This window comes from Ambystoma mexicanum, chromosome 8 (genome assembly GCF_040938575.1).
Source record: "Ambystoma mexicanum isolate Mex_15411 chromosome 8, UKY_AmexF1_1, whole genome shotgun sequence".
NCBI classification, from domain to species: domain Eukaryota; kingdom Metazoa; phylum Chordata; class Amphibia; order Caudata; family Ambystomatidae; genus Ambystoma; species Ambystoma mexicanum.
In genome coordinates this window covers 476757458-476775522 of record NC_090929.1, presented here as the reverse complement: position 1 = coordinate 476775522, position 18065 = coordinate 476757458, and the positions used below count along the sequence as shown (strand labels likewise).

The 18065-nt window shown below is 45.0% G+C and overlaps 1 protein-coding gene across 2 annotated transcripts in view; it reads left to right on the top strand.

The window, feature by feature from the left end:
* Nucleotides 1–18065, top strand: part of INTS11 (integrator complex subunit 11) — a 717472-nt gene that overhangs the window by 311395 nt on the left and 388012 nt on the right. For both annotated transcript variants that reach the window (XM_069610104.1, XM_069610105.1), the window contains exon 12: nucleotides 14688–14777. In XM_069610104.1, coding sequence (XP_069466205.1) covers nucleotides 14688–14777 — 90 coding nt within the window. The remainder of the gene's footprint in view (nucleotides 1–14687; nucleotides 14778–18065) is intronic.

Below are 18065 nucleotides of genomic sequence, written 5' to 3'. Positions count from 1 at the left end.
TTGCTGCTGCTAGAACCGACTGCCAGGGGTCGAGAAATCTATAGTAGAGTGCAACATCTGTAAGCTGGCCAAAAGCTCCAGGAAAATCCTGTTTACCCTCCCGAAGCATGACGACCCAAGCTCGAGTCACCTCACCAGAGTGCTGGACTCAAGGAGTCACAACCGGTGTCCAAGATCCGCGGTGGTGCTGTTTACTGTGCGCTGAAACCGTGAAGTGCCGCTGAATTGAGAAGAGCCCGTAGCTGCCTTGGACCTCTGAACTGCTGTTGCGCAGTCCTCCAGACGTCCTCCCTTTTGTCCCCACAACTGAGTCCCGGGAACACAGGATCTGCAACATTGCAACCAAGACAGAAGCCAGCTGGATCCTCTTCTAACCTAAGGTGCTGTTCTGACTAAGGGGTACTTACCTCTTTGTCTTTAGCTTGCTTTTCTCAGTCTAGAATTGATCTCAGCTCTAACTTTCACAAGTGTAACGGCTTGTGGCCCAACAGTGATTTTCTTCAACTCTCTAACTTTGTGCAAGACTTTTTGCATCTAAGAAGTGCCTCAGCTCCATAGACTGTGTTCTAAATTGCCTTTGGCTGTCCTGGCTCTCTGCAGACTCTTCTGGTCCATTGACTTTGATTCTTACTGTCCCTCATAGGTGATACATTGGTTTTAAACTAATATTTGCTGGGAACGTTTTTTATCTAGACTTCATTGGGAGATGTAAAAGTGCCCACATGCTCTGAGAACCTGTTGACCTTTTTCCTTTCTCTAACCTTTTCATTTTGCCAACCTCCGTATTTTACAAAAGTGATATAAATGCCAATACTGTCCTAGTTAGTTAAGTCACCTCAGGGGGTAGGAAGTGTGTATGAAGCATCTCTAAATAGTATCTACTTGCTTTGCCTTGATTCTGAGAAAGTATTTTGAAGTGTATTTTTATTGTTACACATTGCCCTTTTTAAAGAATGCTTTTTTAAAACTGACCATTAAATGAATAAATATTTTACTAAAATACCTTGAGTGTAAGTGTTATTTGGATACTTGTATCGGGGGATTTCATTGATTGCTACAACTCTATAGCTCACATTTATCTCTCTTGAGATACGTTTGGCTGCTCAGTCACACTACCAACTTGTGTAGTACAGACCTATACCAATAGGTGGGTTACCAAATACCAAGAGGACAAGACTGGTGTAGTCTCCAACAGGGTCACTGCATTCATTCTTGCCTAACAGAGGGAGAACCAGGACGAAATAGAAATGAAAAATGACCTTCATTGTGATTCACCCCTTCAAAAGTTCTTAAAGTGGCCGCTATCTTTTACAGCCAGCTTTTCCGGGCCACCTGCAAATGCAGGCGTTCCCAACCAGTTGTGAAAGAGGGAGAGCCTGGACTAAGAGAACCTGAATCACCATGAAGGTAATGTTTCATATTTTACACAGCATTTTCACACAATGGGGGCAACCGAAGATAGATCTCTTTGCAACACAAGAGAACGCACAATGCCCAAACTACTCATCCAGGTATCCTCAAGCAGGGTCGAAAGGGAATGCTCTGTAGATGAATTGGCCAGGGAGATACGTGAGATATTTCACACCTGCTCAAGGTGTCTCTCTGCACACCAGTCAAACTACCCTGTGCTCTTAACAACATGCTATCCCAATATCCAGGGACAACACTCCATCCATGCCCACAAACACTGAACTTGACAGCTTGTTTCCTGAAGTCATAGAGTTTGAGCATTTAAACCTGCACAAAAATGTTTGGACATCTTAAGGGAAGTGCGTAATCCCAACACAAAACACTGCTATTTCAACAAGTGGAGACGCTTTGGCATTTGGTGCAAAACGGGCAGCATCAACCACATTGATTGCTCACCTTATCTGCTTTACCTCTTGTACTCAAGGTCAGTCTTTAAATCCCTTCAAGTTTATTTAGCAGCTCTCTCATCATTCACCTCTCAAACTAAAGTGTCATGGTGGAAGATACCAGTAGTTAAGGCATTTATGGAAGGGGTTAAAAGACTACACACCAATTTCAAATCCAACTCCCGGATGGGATTTAAATGTTGTACTTTCTAAACTCATCGGTCCCCCTTTTGAGCCAATGCATAAAACCAGTCTAAAGCATCTCACTTACAAGACTGTTTACGGTCACCATTACGTTGTTAAGAAGGGTCAGTGAACTGCAAGCCCTCCCAGTTCAAGATCCTTTTGTTATTATTCATAAAGACATAGTGGTTCTTAGAACACAGCCACCTTTTTCTCCTAGGTGTATGTCAAAGTTCTGTGTTCACCAATCAATATAACTTCCAGCCTTCTTCCAGAACCCAACTAATTCAGCAGAGAAACGCCTCCATACATTAGATGTTAGGAGGGCTGTAATGTACTACCTAAACAAAACAAAGCCACTACGGAAAACAGATCAGTTCTTTGTTTCCATGTAGAGAAGGGGATCCTGTGTCTAAAACAGCAATTTCCAAATAGATTGTCAAATGCATCCAAATGTGTTATTTTCTGGCAAAGAAAACCTTACCTTTCACACCCAGAGCACACTCAACCCGAGGCACAGGAGCGACTCTGGCCTTAATTGCAAATGTACCTTTATATTCCATTTGCAAAAAAGCTTGACCATCTTCACACAGCATTACTGCTTTGTTGCACATCCAAGGAGTGATTCACACGTAGGTCAGGCAGTGCTAAAACATCTTTTTGCCGCTATACCTCCCAACAACCCATCACCTTCTTTGGGTACTGCTCGCTAGTCTATGCAAAGCATGTAATTCTATACACAAAGAACAATCTCTCATACCATATTTTGATAGCAACAAAGTGATTTGACTTAATTTAACGTCACTTAAAGTGAATAATTGGTATTGTACAAAATTAATAAAACAATAGTAATGTGCGTTATTTTATTACATTTGTCGTGCAAAGATTAATAATATCGACATTCTCGTCATACATATTAAATCCTATCCAATCACATATACTCGCTCATACTCATGACCTACTGGACTCACAAACCACATACACATTACATTTCGTACTAGACAATGTCATACTCAAATGTATATGAGTTGTATTAATTCAGTAGGAGATTATTGATGCTTAATTTTTGATAATTTTATATGAAATGTGCTTAAATTTTAATGAAATAAACTAATTGCACAAAAAAGAAAATTGTGTGCAAAGTAGCTAGACATGTGCAAATAACGCAATGTAGTGCAATCAACACAGTTCCAGTATCTACTGACAGAATGACTGCTATTGTTGCAGTCTGGCAACTTTAATGAAAAATATAGTTTGCCCAAAAAGCCTTTGTTGCAGCTCTCAAGTGCATCCCTAGGGCTTGAAAAGTTATTTAGTAGTCCTTTGAGTGAACGGATATCATTTCATACAGGCCTACTCGAGTTTCGGTTAGCAGCCTTCATAATTTGGCAGACCAAGCCTTCATCAGGGCGCAGAGAGATTTGGTATATACAAGTGCAGTTGTTAACATGTGGGGCAAGGCACTGAGTTGTCATGTCAACAGGTTAACACAACCTGTCCACAGAGATGAGTTGGGCGGGCACCACGATACGATTAGGAAGGGGGACATGGTTCATATGTCGAAACATGGAATGATGCTTTGAAACATAAAATATATCGCATCCCTTTTTGAAGAAGGTAGCTCTACCAATTAGTTATGGTGCAAAGATTGCCCTTGATCTTGCTTCACATGCTCCTTCTAGTTCCTAGTCAAACCAGTCCAGGCAAATTGGGACATAGCATTTCCATGGCTGGGCAGTGCCCTTCTGTTGTTCAATAAATGGGAAAACAACAACATGCTCTGCTCTACTGTTGTATCACAACACGCAGCTCACGCAAATGAAGAAAGATCCACAAGCCTCAGAAGGCATGCATTACTTACTGTCATTGTATTTCTGATTCTTGTATCTGCTTGGATTCACGTGTGCCCACCCTTCCTCTACTCTTGGAGTTTAAGGTAGATAGACATCTTAAACCTTTTCTTTACTTTCCTGTACTCGCCCGTACACTTCATGCTCCCTCATGTCAGAAACAAAACAATCTGAGGGACCTCAACACATGAAGGACCATGGATACAGTACACTACACACTAGGGATATTCTTACAAACCTGCCCAGTCGACATCCCTTTTTGAACTTCAAAAACAAGTCATGGAATACTCTGCACCTACCACTAGATGTCAGCCTATGCAAAGCATGTGAATCTGAGCAGATACAAGCATCAGAAATAAGATTACAGTAAGTAATGTATGCCATAAAGTACCGTTTGAATACCCTGCTTTACTCTGAAGAGTTGAGCGTTGGTTGTTCTGCCGTTTTTACCACTAGGAGAGTTGGGTGAACTTTAAGGAAACCCTGTTGCTTATTTGTGTTTGGCTAATGGGACTTAAAAAACCCATTACGACAATGACTTCCATAAAGGTATATTGGGCTACCAATGCAGTAAATAGGCTTGCCCCGGTGGTGACACGAAAAGTAAATATTAGCTGTCCGCAGCCAATCCCCTAAAACTAATGTAGGATGATCTAATCAACATATGGCACACAGTTTAAGAATCACCCTTGGGCCTAGAAGTCTTATAGTTAACACACGAGTAAAGGAAGGATGTAGCGGCAGCAAGAATCTGAAATTCTGCCCTAGTACAAATACTGCCTTTAGTTCTGGAGTTAGTACATGGTGGCTGCAATAATGCTGAACCATAAAACAAAAACACCTTTGTGGCAGTCCATTGTGCTGCCACAAAGGTGTGCAGCCTTCCTCATTATGTCCGTGGGGGTATGCCCCTTATGAGTGGCCTCTGCCCACCCCAGTGCCTCAATCTTTGTCAGAGGATGTCTTTTTCGGGAAGTTTCTGAGACTTATGCACTCTGACCCCATGAGGGAGTACTTCAAGGGCCTTTTCAAGGAGATCTACCCTGATCCTCCTGCGCCGCATCACGCCTCGGCATTTCCAGCCGCTGCGCCGGCCGCTCCGGCAGTGGTACCGCCTCTTCCTCTTTAACCGCCTCCAGCTCTTCCACCAGTGCCTCCGTTGTCTTCGGTTGAGAAGACACCAGCAGAACTGGACAACACTTTGGCACAGTCGCAAATCAGCAGTCTGAACCCAACGTGCTGGACGTCCCTCAGGCAGATTAGGATAGCGATGACCAGCCTCGCTCTGTCAAAGCTTTCCATGACTGAGCCCTGGACATGATGTCCCTCCTTGACATCCCAGTACCTGAGGAACTCGCTCCTCGGGAAGGGGTGCTTTTGGGGGTGTTCACCTTGTCTCCATGGGAGCGCACCAGCCTGTTCCTTCAGAAGGACGTTTTGGCCGAGGCCCGTAAGGTCTAGGATAAACCCCACACCGGGCTGCATATCAATAAGAGAATCGACACCCGTTACAGGCTTCACACCTCCGGGGAAGTAGCCTTGGCGTCTTGTCAGCTCCCTTCCTCTACGGTGGTAGCGGCCTCCACTCTACAATCCAAACCGGCCTCTGCGACCTACGCAGCTGCTGCTCAAGTTCTGGACAAGGAGGACACATTGCTGGTTTCCCTGGGAAGAACAGTTTTGTCAATTCGGCGCTGCAATTGCATCAGGCTAACGCCGAGCTCATTCTGGCAGCAGCAAATATTAAACTGTGGAAGGATTTGTCTGAATTCCAGGAGTTCATTCCTGCGGATAGGCTGAAAGACTTCAAGGCCGGTTTATCAGACACCAGAGTTTTGGCACAGGATATGCTGGAAGCTGCGGCACACCATCTTGATACCTCAGCTCGAGGCTTATGTTGGGGGTAGACACCTCTCGTCAGGCTTGGCTTCATGTGACCAAAATTTTCAAAGGAGGTCCAAGATAAAGTTCTGGACCTGCCTTTTGATGGCAAAGAGTTGTTTTATTCCTCAGCAGATTACGAACTTACTAAGGCAAGCACCCAGACCGCCTGTTGGAAACAGCAACAGGGTTGTTTTTTCTCTCGGTCATCAGCCTCGTCTTCAGGGAAAGATAGTCTCTCTGCTGAAAAGTCTTCAAAATGATATTTATTGGTGCTTATACGAGACTCCAGTGGGAGGACGAATCTCGTCTCATCTGGAGGCATGGCAGACCATCACCAAGACTGGTGGGTTTTGTCCATCGCTCGGGTGGACTTCCGCTTGCCCCTCCCCACCCTTCAACACTCCCTTTCAACAGACCGGGACACCGTCCCTCAGAGCTGATGTCCAGAAGCTTCTAGACCTCAAGGCGGTGGAACCTGTTTCCCTAGCAGAGCAAGGGGAGGGCTTCTACTCTAGTCTGTTCACAGTGCCCAAACCCAACCAGGCTGGCCTGCGCACCATCCTCCACCTTTTCCAGTACAACCTTTCTCTTCCCCAAGAGAAATTCAAGATGATCACGCCCTGCCAAATAAAGTCCTCTCTTCGGAAGGGTGATTGGCTCAGAGTAGTGGACCTTCAGGATTGTTATAGGCTTATCCTGATTTGGAGACCGCATCAGAAATATCTGCGGTTCTCCCTGGGAGGGGAGCACTTTGAGTTTCGAGTGCTGCCTTTTGGTCTCAGCGACGCGTGTCTTCACGAAGATGCCGGTCATCGCAGATTTTCTTCGACTAAAGGGTGTTCATGTGTTTCCATATTTGGACAACTGGCTACTGCGCAGTCCTTGTCCAGTGAAAGCCTCGAGCAACATCCAGTCTCTCCTCCAGCTCCTCGGGCTGATGGGCGAACTGGCGGAAATCCACCATGACGATCTCTCAGGACCTGGTATTCTTGGGTTTCCGTTGGAACACGATCGACTGCAAGGTGTACTTGACTGTGGACAGGATGGCAGATCTATTGGCCACATGTTAGGTTTTCATTCAGTCCGAGAGCATGTTGGCTTGGTGGTTCCAGAGGCTTCTAGGCCTCATGGCTTTGTGCGTGCTTGCTCTTCCCCTTGCATGTCTCAAGATGAGACTCACTCAGCTGGCTCTTCGGAGCTCCCGTCTTCAGGCTGTGGATCCCGATACCAAGATGATTCCAGTTCCATCCTACTTGATGGCGGACCTCCTATGGTGGTCTTCTTCCAGCAATCTGTTGGTGGGCGCCCCTTTTCAGGAACTCGGCCCACAGACAACCATTATGACGTACTCCTCCCTTCTGGGGTGGGGCGCGACGCTGAATCAACTTCAGGTTTTCGATCTATGGTCGCCACAGGACAGACATTCACATAAATTATCTGGAGCTTCTGGCGGTTTTCCTGGCGCTCAAAGCTTTCAAGCCATCCATAGTGAACAAAGTGGTCTGCATCTGCACAGAAAATGCGATGTCCATGTTTTACATCAACAAGCAGGGTGATACCAAGACACCTCTCCTTGTAGATTCAGATTTGGGAATGGGCCATCCAGCATGGTGTTTGGCTGCTGGCGGTACACATTCCGGGCCAATTGAATGTGACTGCAGACTCTCGCAGCCGACGAGCGGTGGTCCGCTATGAGTGGGAACTGAACACAGAGATCCTCTCTGGCATTTTTCGCCAATGGGGCACCCCAGAAGTGGACCTCTTTGCGACATAATCAAATGGGAAACTTCTTCTTTACGCATCCAGGAACGGACTCGGAACCTCTTCCCTGGGGGGTGCTCTCGAAATTCCATCGCACAACATGAAGGCCTCTTCCTCTGATTCATCAGCCAGATTCTGGTTTTCTGAGCTTCAGCATTGTGTGTTCCCCGAACTGACTTGCGCTGATACCCGACCTGCTTCACCAGAGCGATCGGCAGATGTGGCACCCCTCCCCACAATCATTCATCTTGTCGGCCTGGTGCCTGAATTCAAATCCTTAGAGCGTTTTAACTTGTCCGCGGACAATATGCGTATTACCAGGCGGCCAGAAAACCTTTGACAAGGTCTCAGTATAGGAGCAAATGGCTTCGGTTTTGCCACTAGTGTTTGCAGCTGGACCCCAAAGATGCTACCATTGACACAGTCCTTTTGTTTCTCATCTGGCAACTTCAGACATTCATGTCTTGTAGGACTTATTTGTCTATCGCCGCTTACCTGTCCACGGACACTTGTTCCTTTTCATTGACAAACCCTGTCTTTAAAAGGCATTTTGCAAGTCTATTGCATCTTTATCCACCCGTTCGCAACCCGCATCCAAAGTGGGATCTAAACGTGGTCCTCACCGCCTTATGCCATAAACCTTTTGAGCCCATGGCTACAGTGGATTTAAAGTACCTTTCCCAGAAAGTGGCTTTTTTGATTGCAGTGACTTCGGCAAGGCATGTAAGTCAACTTCACCCCTTGTCTGTAGAACATCCATTCCTCACCTTTCATAAGGATAAGGTTGTCCTCCGTACTCCTCCTTCTTTCCTTCCTAAGGTGGTGACTGATTTTCATTTGAATCAGTCTATTTCGTTACCCGTCTTTTTTTCCAAACCCGGCCTCAGATGCGGAGAGAGTATTGCACAACTTGGATGTAAGACGAGCTCTTAAATTCTATTTGGACAGAACATCTTAACGTAGGAACTCTTCTCAACTCTTTGTGACCTTCGGCGATCCGAAAGGGAAGCCAGCCTCTCCTGATGGATTGCTTCCTGTATATCGGAGGCATATACCAGTCAGCGCCTTCAACCCCCGAAAGGTATTCATGCCCATCTTGTGCGGGGCAAGGCGGCTGCCGTTGCCTTCCAGAAATATGTTCCCTGGGAAACCATTGCCAAAGTAGCTGAGTGGGCTTCCCCATCAGCTTTTTGTAAGCATTACTGCTTAGACCTGAGCTCCAGGGCTGATGCTCAATCCGGCCAGGCTGTTCTTAAAAACCTTTTTCAGTAGGGAGGTTCCATCCACCCGTGTTTCCTGTTAGGAGTGCTTGGGAATCTCCCAAAAGTATGGAGGAAAGGGGGCGGGACGTAGGAGTATAACAAAGTTGCTCACCGTAGTGACTACCTTACTCCTAGTCTATAGTCCCCTTTCCTCCACACGCCCGACCGCCGTCCCCTCTAATAAGTATCCGCTATTATTGCTTAAAACGTCTGACCTGGTGATAGAAAAGGACTGAAGGGCGAAACGCGGGGTGGAGCTCAGGAGGGCGGGGTTACGGCCACGTGCAGTACCCCTCGTAAAAGGAGGACGACACATTTTTCAATTTGATGGATTTTACAAAAAGTGCTCAGGTCCCGTCCCACAGGACGGAATGTCCCCAAAAGTATGGAGGAAAGGGGACTATGGACTAGGAGTGAGATTGTCACTACGGTGAGTAACTTTGTTAGTATAGCTCACGGGTAGTATAGCTCTGTGGCAACGCACTCGTCTTGAAAGCAAGACCACGCAGAGCCACAGTTTCGAATCCCAGGTCTGTGCTTAGAAACCTCTTCGGTATTGAGTGCGTTATGAAAAACCAATTAGAACTATAATATAATTGGCTTGCCTGATGGACGATTTTGCTGCCAAAAACAATGGACGCTGATTTTGTGACTAGGTTTGGCCATACTGGTATCTCTTGCCTGTGCCCCAGTCTACGTTTTCAAGAGCTGGGATTCCCTCCTGGGTCTTCTTTGACCTACTGCTGGTTCCACTCATCTGCTTGGGCAAGCCTTCCCTCTTAGGACCGTTTTCCAGGCTCTTTTTCCATAGTTTACACCCAGGGTCTCCCACCTTGTTGGAAGCTTCTGCCAAGACCCTGCCATATCTACTTCTCAGTGTTGTTCTGGGACGCCATCACTGTTGTCCATTTTTGCTTGTTTAGCTGCCTAAATCGGACGTGTTCAGATAATTAGTCTTCCTGGAACCATCTCAGTTGCTGAGTTAGCTTCTGAATGGTGGGGTTCTATGCCTGAGAAGGACGTTTGCTGTTGTTTTGGGCTTCAGGGGTTGTCGCTGGCTCAGGGTGCAAGTCTCTGGGTGACCAGAACCTTCATTTCACCCTATAAAAAGTAGTAACCTACTGGGTTGCTCTGTCTTATGGAACATTATATTCAGGACGCAGTTTTGTAACTACTTACCTCTGTGTCATGGGTTGGGTAACTGTTCCTGATTCCAGATCTCTGCAGGTGTGCCTCACCTGCATTACCCTATTGATGTTGATGGAGTGCTGCATCCTACTTGGCTGCATTCTGTCCTCGGGTTTCTGCATCTGGTAGCTGGTCCTGGATCTCTTCTTGAAGGTCTTCTCTGATGTCCCCTGGGCTGGGATGGTTGCTTGCATTCCAACACCTGTGGGGAGGAACTAGGATTTACCTGGCTTTTTCATTACAACCACATGTCGGCTTACAGGCTCGAGTCCATTGGTTTCCATGTGGCACTTTTACAAAATTAGGGCTGCTACAAGTGACACTGTGAAGTACTAAACTGAACTGTGAAATGTTTGTAGTATTTTCTTATGGTTCATCAAGTTCCCCACTGAGTCCTGGATTTTTAGTGAATAGCCCAGAAACATTAGGGATTTTTAAATCTATGTATTACATTCCTGCCTCTGGATATAACCTATCACTGTGTGCTACTTTTGTTCCTCTCGTTGGAGTTTAAAATGCCCTTTTGGCTTTGGTAGTGTAAACCTAAAATATATACTGGACTTTGGCAGTCCTCCTGTCTTTGTTGGACATTGTATTGCCCTGTTTTTCAACCTCTGTTTTATCACTGTGTTGTGTGAGTACTTTGTAGTAGGAAAACTGTACCAAATCTTGTGTGGCTTCTTGGATCCTGAATATGATAATTGTGTGTGTTATTGTCTACTTTTAACTGCGCTCTGTCTGCCACCAGTTATAGGGAGTGTGTTTGACCTTAACTGGCCATGTACTGTTTTTATATCTGCAATATGCTTTGATATGAGCATGTTTTGCTGGAGTACTTACTTTTCTAACCTAGATCTTGTTAATATAATAAGTGTTTATGTTTTAGTATACAAGTGTGGTGTATTCAGTTGTGGCGTCTATTTGGATTAATTGTACCTCCCTGATAGCCTTCCTCATTCCTAAAGTTAAGCTTGACTGCTCTACTGTGGTTACCATACCAGAGTTTGGTATTCTACCAGCAGGTTAGATGGTTACAAACCCTTCACCAGAGGGTTGTGTAGAAATTGCCCATAAACCCATGCTAGTCTGGACATGACCTGCTGTTAGGGGAGGTTTTCCCCAAATCGTCTGGAAGGTAGGACTTCACAAAACTATCCCAGTGGTTTGTATATCCCCAACTCTAGTATCAGTCTGTACTACTGCTGGAACCTTGGTAGAGTGGCAGAGCAGTCAGGCCTATCATAGGAGGAAGATGAGAGCTGTGGGTAAGTAAACTGAACCTAGTTAGTAATGCACATCAAAGAAGCACACAGAAATATATATTAAAATATAGATTTATTATATTTACACAAGAATCACTTTAAAATACTTTGCACAATAAACCAAAATGCTTAGGAATACTTTGATACTTTTTAAAGGCCACCGCTTAGATTGTAGTTGCTCACTGTAACATTTGTTACAGCTTTTGACAGTAGTGACGTTTCTATTGTATTATCGCTAATAACGAGCACTTGTGAATCTTAGCAGAAATTTGGTAAAGACATTTTACTCTGCATACACATATAAGATAGTGACTTTTGGGTAGCAAAATAGTTGGTTAGTGTTATACTAGCAAGGCTTAAGGTTCTAGAGCAAGTTTCTTCACACAGCAAGTCTGTTAAGTTCCAAAACGCAACCCTAGCTAAAGGCAGTTCGGAGAGGGCCTAAAGTCTTGACAAGCAGCAGAATACTAAAGGTTCCTATCGATACTTTAAAGTCTCTCGTCTTGTAAGATGCAGCAAGATTAAACCAACGTCTGAGACCCTGTTAAGGACTCTCTAGAGGGACACAAGCACGGGCTTGAGTCGGAGGTAAGAGTGGGCTACCCTGGACACCTCTATGTGCACTCCAACGCTCTGGAGCAACATCACAGATCAAGGTAAGCAATACCTTTCTCCCCACAGCACCTTAGGTTAGAAGAAAAGATTGTAGCTGGATTCTCCTCAATGTGACAGCACTGGACCCCACATCTGGATTCCTTGGTCTGAGGACGAAAGACCGGGCAATGGACAGGATCTCTCAGCAGCAGTCTCGAGGAAGGACCTCTGGCACAGCTTTCAAAAACTTCTCTGGTCACTCTGCGGTTTTGGCGCCTTTTCTGCAGCAGCAATATAGGACGTGATTTGCTCGGTCAGTTTCTTCGCTTCTTACAGTCCCACACTCTGCCTAGGGGGTCTGGACGAGTTGGATCGAATCTAGGGAGTGCCCTTGAGGGCTCAGCAAAGAATTGGACGAATTCAGCCTTTCCACGACAATGCACTCGGAATGGGCCACAGGTCTCCTGCTATTGGGGTTTTGCAGCTCTGGAAACTTGCAGGACCTCTGGAGATGGCTCAAATCAAAGTTAATCTTGGGACTGGTTGTCCCACCAGTCAAAGGGAAGGAGTCGTCCTCTTCAGAGTTCATCTGTCGCACAGAAAACGGGGTCAGGACAGCACTGGTCGCTTCAGTGTTGCAAAGGGTCTGCAGGCATCTCTGGTAGTCTTCTTTGCTTACTTCAGTTTCCAGTGGTCGACTTGCCTTTCACCTCGGGAGCCTCACCTTTTATACAGTTCCAGCACACACTCCTCTGCAATCTCCCTCAGCAGTTTACCGAAAGGGGCGGTGGCTGTCCAATCAGGACAGCCAGACCCCCTGTGGGATCTGGTTCCATTCAGGCACTCGGCAGACAACGGGTAGGGGAGTGAAACATTCCATCCCCACTTCCTGCCTGCCCAGACACACTGGAGCCTAGGCGGGGGACACCCAAGGGTTCCTGCCAAAGGCAAAAACACACACACAAGCCTCCCCACCCAGGACAGTAGAAGTGCTGACCAAGTACAGCCACGCTTGTAATTGCAAAAAAAGAAAGGAACCACCAATGTAATACTTGGGTGACTCTATTATGCATAACTGGGGCTATGGACATAGCCAGCGGTGGAAAATTCACACAATAGTTGGTAGAACACGTCCACTGCCACCAGCCATAAGTAGGAGATTATCTATGGGACATAAAAGTCACAGGAGCAGAGAGTAAGGGCATACTAAATATCCCGTTGGCACTCCACAGAAGGTGTTGTGTGCCAATCTCTCAGACTATTAAGTTTTAGGAGAGATATGAAGTATCTCTCTATCCTTACCAACTGTAGTTACTCTACGATATAGGAAAGAGTCTCAAAGGAGGCTCCAAATGGTACCCAGCAACACTGCCCATAAGGAGCTGTGTGCTGCTATAGTAAAAATACATATGCCTTAAGAGATATGGAGGAAAGTAAACTCCATCGGACAGTAACACACAAAGGAAAGAGTTCCAAAAGCCAAGGCCCATAAGAATGAATGAATGAATGAGTGGAAAAAGGCTCCACTCATTCAGGATTAAAGAAAAAGGTTCAGAAGTCCAGCAGAAACTGCTGGGGGTCTCACTAGGAGGGGGGGTGAAGCATAACAATGATAAATCTCCCTAACGTTTGCCAGTGTCTTCTCCTAGTTGAGATTTTGGAAAAGATCTTCCACAAAGAGGAATGGAAATCATGGTCTTGGTAGTAGGTGATTTTTCCTTTCAGACTTTACCACCTCTCTCTATTTGTATGGATGGTATTGCGTTTATTCATCCCCATCAGTTTTTTCTTTGTAACTTTTACCGAAAACATTACATTGAAAAAACGAATCAAAATATTTAAGGGGGATAAGTGGATAAAAGGGGTGGGAAAGGGGGCTGGGGGAGGGAGATAAATATAGGGAAGGAGGGCTTGGGGCAGGGACCCCGCTCCCCAGTTATCTTCGATGTCATTTGTTCGGTAAAAATTACATTGAAAAAACTCATGTCGGCAAAGAGCCATAGAACCATATGGATATTATGGTATATCTTATGGCTGGTGCTGTTCCCTCATCCAGTGTATTAATGAGCGGTTATGCCTGATGCATTTAAACGCATGAATATTCAGATGCTCTGTATTACTAAATCTTTTCCTGCATTTGTTGCAATCGTATGGTTTCTCGTTTTATTGTGGGTGTCTTTGCGCAAGGGTGTTTCCAAGTGATAGACCCCAGAAAGCTGTGATGAAGTCATAGGGACGGGATCATTCATAGAGTCCTAACCAACTTTGAAATGTTTAAAAAAATAATAGGATAATAGTGTTGTTGAACTTTGATTACAAAAGGTATGAACAGTTTTAGAAACCCTTTCTTTATGATTAACTGGATGAATGGCTAATGACATAATATGTCAAATTAAAAAATGTTTAACCCGGAAACACACACATGTTCGTGAATATTAAGGTGCATTGGTACAGGCCAGAAACTGCTAAATGTTAACACTTCCCATGCACATCATTCTGACCTACTCTTTCAGGGTTTTTTGATTCACGCAACAGTTCCACTTAGAGTTGAACTGTTCTGCACCTTGTTAATCCAACACAAGACATCATCCGAGCACTGCCTATCTACCCCCTATAAGAACAGTTCTTGTACTTTTAATCTCTGTCAATACACTGTTTTGTTAATCCTGGCATGATGCAACTCAGTCCCACTGACTGTTTTATTCGATGTTCTGCATAGTTAGTTTTGCACATTTTCCACACACATTTGCATTTAGTGGGGGGTTTTCATGTTCACTGATTGCAAATATGGGTAGTATGGAGAAGTGTTAATTGCAGCTGGTTTATAATGTGAAGCTTCTTTTCTAGGTCATAATGCCAGGCTACTGTGTTCAAGGAACAGTTGGCCATAAGATCCTGAGTGGCCAACGGAAGATAGAGATGGAAGGAAGGACGTTGGTAAGGTCCTTTACCATTTACATTATGCAAGTGAAGGAGCGCCATGGCAATATCAATTGAATATCCAGTTAACGCATTTAAAAGTCGCATCTTGGATGAAGAAAATGCCTTATGCTGGGGAACTTAGAGCTAGTGGTAGTAAAATTGGTCTTGCAATGTGGGTTTAGTATGCAATGAAAGTAGTTGTACATTTTGAACTCTCAAGATTAGTGTCTCCAACTTGTGGTGTGTTTTTTATAAAATATCAAACGCAAAAATTAAGTTACATTCCAGGTCAGGGTCTGTTGGGATGAAGGCCTGCCTTGAAAGTAGCCAAACACCATTCTCATTTTATGCTTCCTGTACACCTTCCATACTTTAATTCTAATGGCGTGGTTTGTTGTTTTAGTCTTGTCACCAGTGAATTGCATGCGTTTTTAATGGTGTGTGGGATTGATGGTAATGCTTGTAGTTTTCTAATATTGTGTTTAGCAATCTGTTCGTGCAGCTTCAGAATGCCATGTAGATGTGGTGGAGCCGGAGGAAATATTGGAGTTCGGAGGAGGATTGCAATGACAAGAAACCTGTTTTTGCCAGTAAGGTAGTGCTCATTTAGGGAGCCAGATGTATAGAGAACTAGACTTGTTGAGAGGTCCCAGAAGTCAAGTTGCCCGTCTCTTCTTTCAGCAGACATGCCCTCTCTGTTCCCCCCCCCCCCCCAGCCATTCTTGTTTTAATTATTTATTTGGCATTTGTATGGCACCTATACACCAGTGTTTCCGGGCGCCACAAGACAAATCGGGGAGGGTAACATAGGAAGAACAACAAAAATGGTTATATTGGCCTTGTGGCAATCCTACCGTGCAAGTGCAAGAACAACGTGCTAAGTGCAGGGGTTGGGGGTAAAGGGAGAATTGCAGGAGTGAGATGCCCAATGGAGGGGGTGTGGAGGCTAAGTACTAGGGGGGCCAAGAAGGCAAGTGCTGGGGGAGCCAAGAAGACAAGTTCAAGGGGAAAAAGGGTGGGGGAAGGGAGGGTAAGTGCAGAGGATAGGGTGGACCAGGTTAGGGCTAGTCTGGGGAAGGGAGTCCAAAGGTAGTGCTGGCAAGGGATGCTGAGGGCACGGGTGGGGGGGGTTTCTGGCTCCTGTATAACTCTGGAGGAGCCAGGCCCAGGTCGCCGCGGCAGAGGGAAACATTCGCACTGCAGCCGGAGAATGAAGGAAGAGGAGAAAAGGAAAGTCTTGAGAAGTTTCTGGAACTTAAGAAGATCCGGCTCAAGTCTGAGGGGGGAAAGGAGGCCATTCCAGAGATGATACATTTACATGGGAGTCCAGGACTATGATGAGTGGGATGGAATAGTTGGGGGCACTGTCAGACGAACACCCCTTAAATTCCCTAGGTAGTTTAACTCCTGGGAGAACAAGGAAATCAGGGTTCAAGGAAGAGCACATTCCCTGGAATGCTAAGGGCTATGTTGTGTGGTATTCTTGAGCTGCTGATCTATAAGCTGTATAATAGACATTGGGGGATGCATTCATGTAGGAAACAGTCTTTGCAGTGGAGTGAGGTACACAAAGATCGCGGTCACCCTGCTGGCAACCAGGACACTGAAGGTGAATGCAGTGTTGATGCTCTCGTCCCCCGCCCTACCCATTTCCCACTTCTGACAAGTGACGCGAGTGCCTGGCCACTTGATGGCAGTGTTTAGGAAATTGTCACGTACATGGGTGTACAATGGCAATAAATGGCAAATGGTGTAAGTATCTGGCTATTGTAGCAGATCGAAAAAACTGAAGAGCAGGAATCCCCACTCTCTGGATTTCTCTCTTCTGTTATACTATTTCTGTATCTTCTTAATCCAGTGGACACTTTACTAAAATATCAACATTATTTAAGTAATACAAAAATATGGATTTAATCATGAATAAATCCAGGACAATTCAGTGCAGGAAAATGAAAAAACATTTCTCTCAGATCTGTACTGGGCAGCCTACCTCAGTACCAACAAGCATATCCATATCTGCATCCACTCTTCACAATCAAACACACAATTAGCTAAACCAAGAAAGAACCATAACAATACAATGAACAGGTGTACATATATCCTAGACTGGGTACTATTTAATTTTTGTAATCCCATTTCTAGACATTTGGACATGGCTAACCAGTTTCGACGTTTTGGCACAATTTGACCACGTTTTCATCAGGGAACTTAGAATAATCCTAAAAAAAATGTGTCATAAAATACTTCATTAACCTACATAATACATACTAAATTACCTTTTAAAAAGACACGAAGAGCATTTGCCATCATTTTAAATTTTCATCTGCTCAGGAACATATATGGTGAATCCCAATGGTCCCCGAAGAACCCAAGTGCCACAATGCCAAGCCACAGCCCAACGACCGCACAACAACGAGAGGCCCAACACTGTGTCCAAGTTTACTAATTGAACCAAGACCATTTCAGTGCAATTCTACCAAGGTGCATGAATTACCAAAAGACTATGAATGACCAAAGAAACAAATTTGCCGAAGGCCATTAATACTGTCTTAAGAAATGTGTGAAGGGATTACCTGATACAGTGGACGTCTATTGCTCATTTGCAGGTGTGGACTGGAGCATAGATTCAATATCACCCACATGGCCAATGGAAAAAACACATTGCAATTCCATCAGGCTTAGCCTTTGCCACGTTTCTAAAAAGCCAGTTTCAATCGTGTGTGCTGCATGATTAATATTGTTCAGGTAGCTGTACTCGCCATGGAATCAGTGTTCTTTAATTACACACAGCACCCGTGTCTCTGCTGACTTCAGCCTTGCTGCATTTTACAAGTTCGCCACAGATTTCAATCATGCGAGAGATTTAAAAATTGTTTCTGCAAGTGCAAGATGGATTTTAATTTGTGTGCTGTGGGGCATATATATTCTTATGTCTAAAACATCCTTCAAGATGAGTGCTGTATTTGCCCACATGCTGCATGAAAACGGGCGTAATCTTTTAAATTTTGTTTCCTGGTATGATGTCAGTTGGGTATGAAGCCATCTGTGACACTAAACTGTCAGTAAGAAGCTCACACGATTGAGTGACTATGCTGGAAAACAAACACTTAGGGTGTTCCTGCTCCTGGGTGGGAAAATTCAGCCTCTCCGCCACACACCCCTGATTGTGTTGGTGTGGAGCACATCTTGCTCGTTTGTTTTTATACGGCACTGCCTTAATCACATGACTCCGAAGTTCGTAGCAAACCGCCTGGTCACTTCTACACGTTAATTAAAAACAAAGCAGTACATTTACAGCCTCAC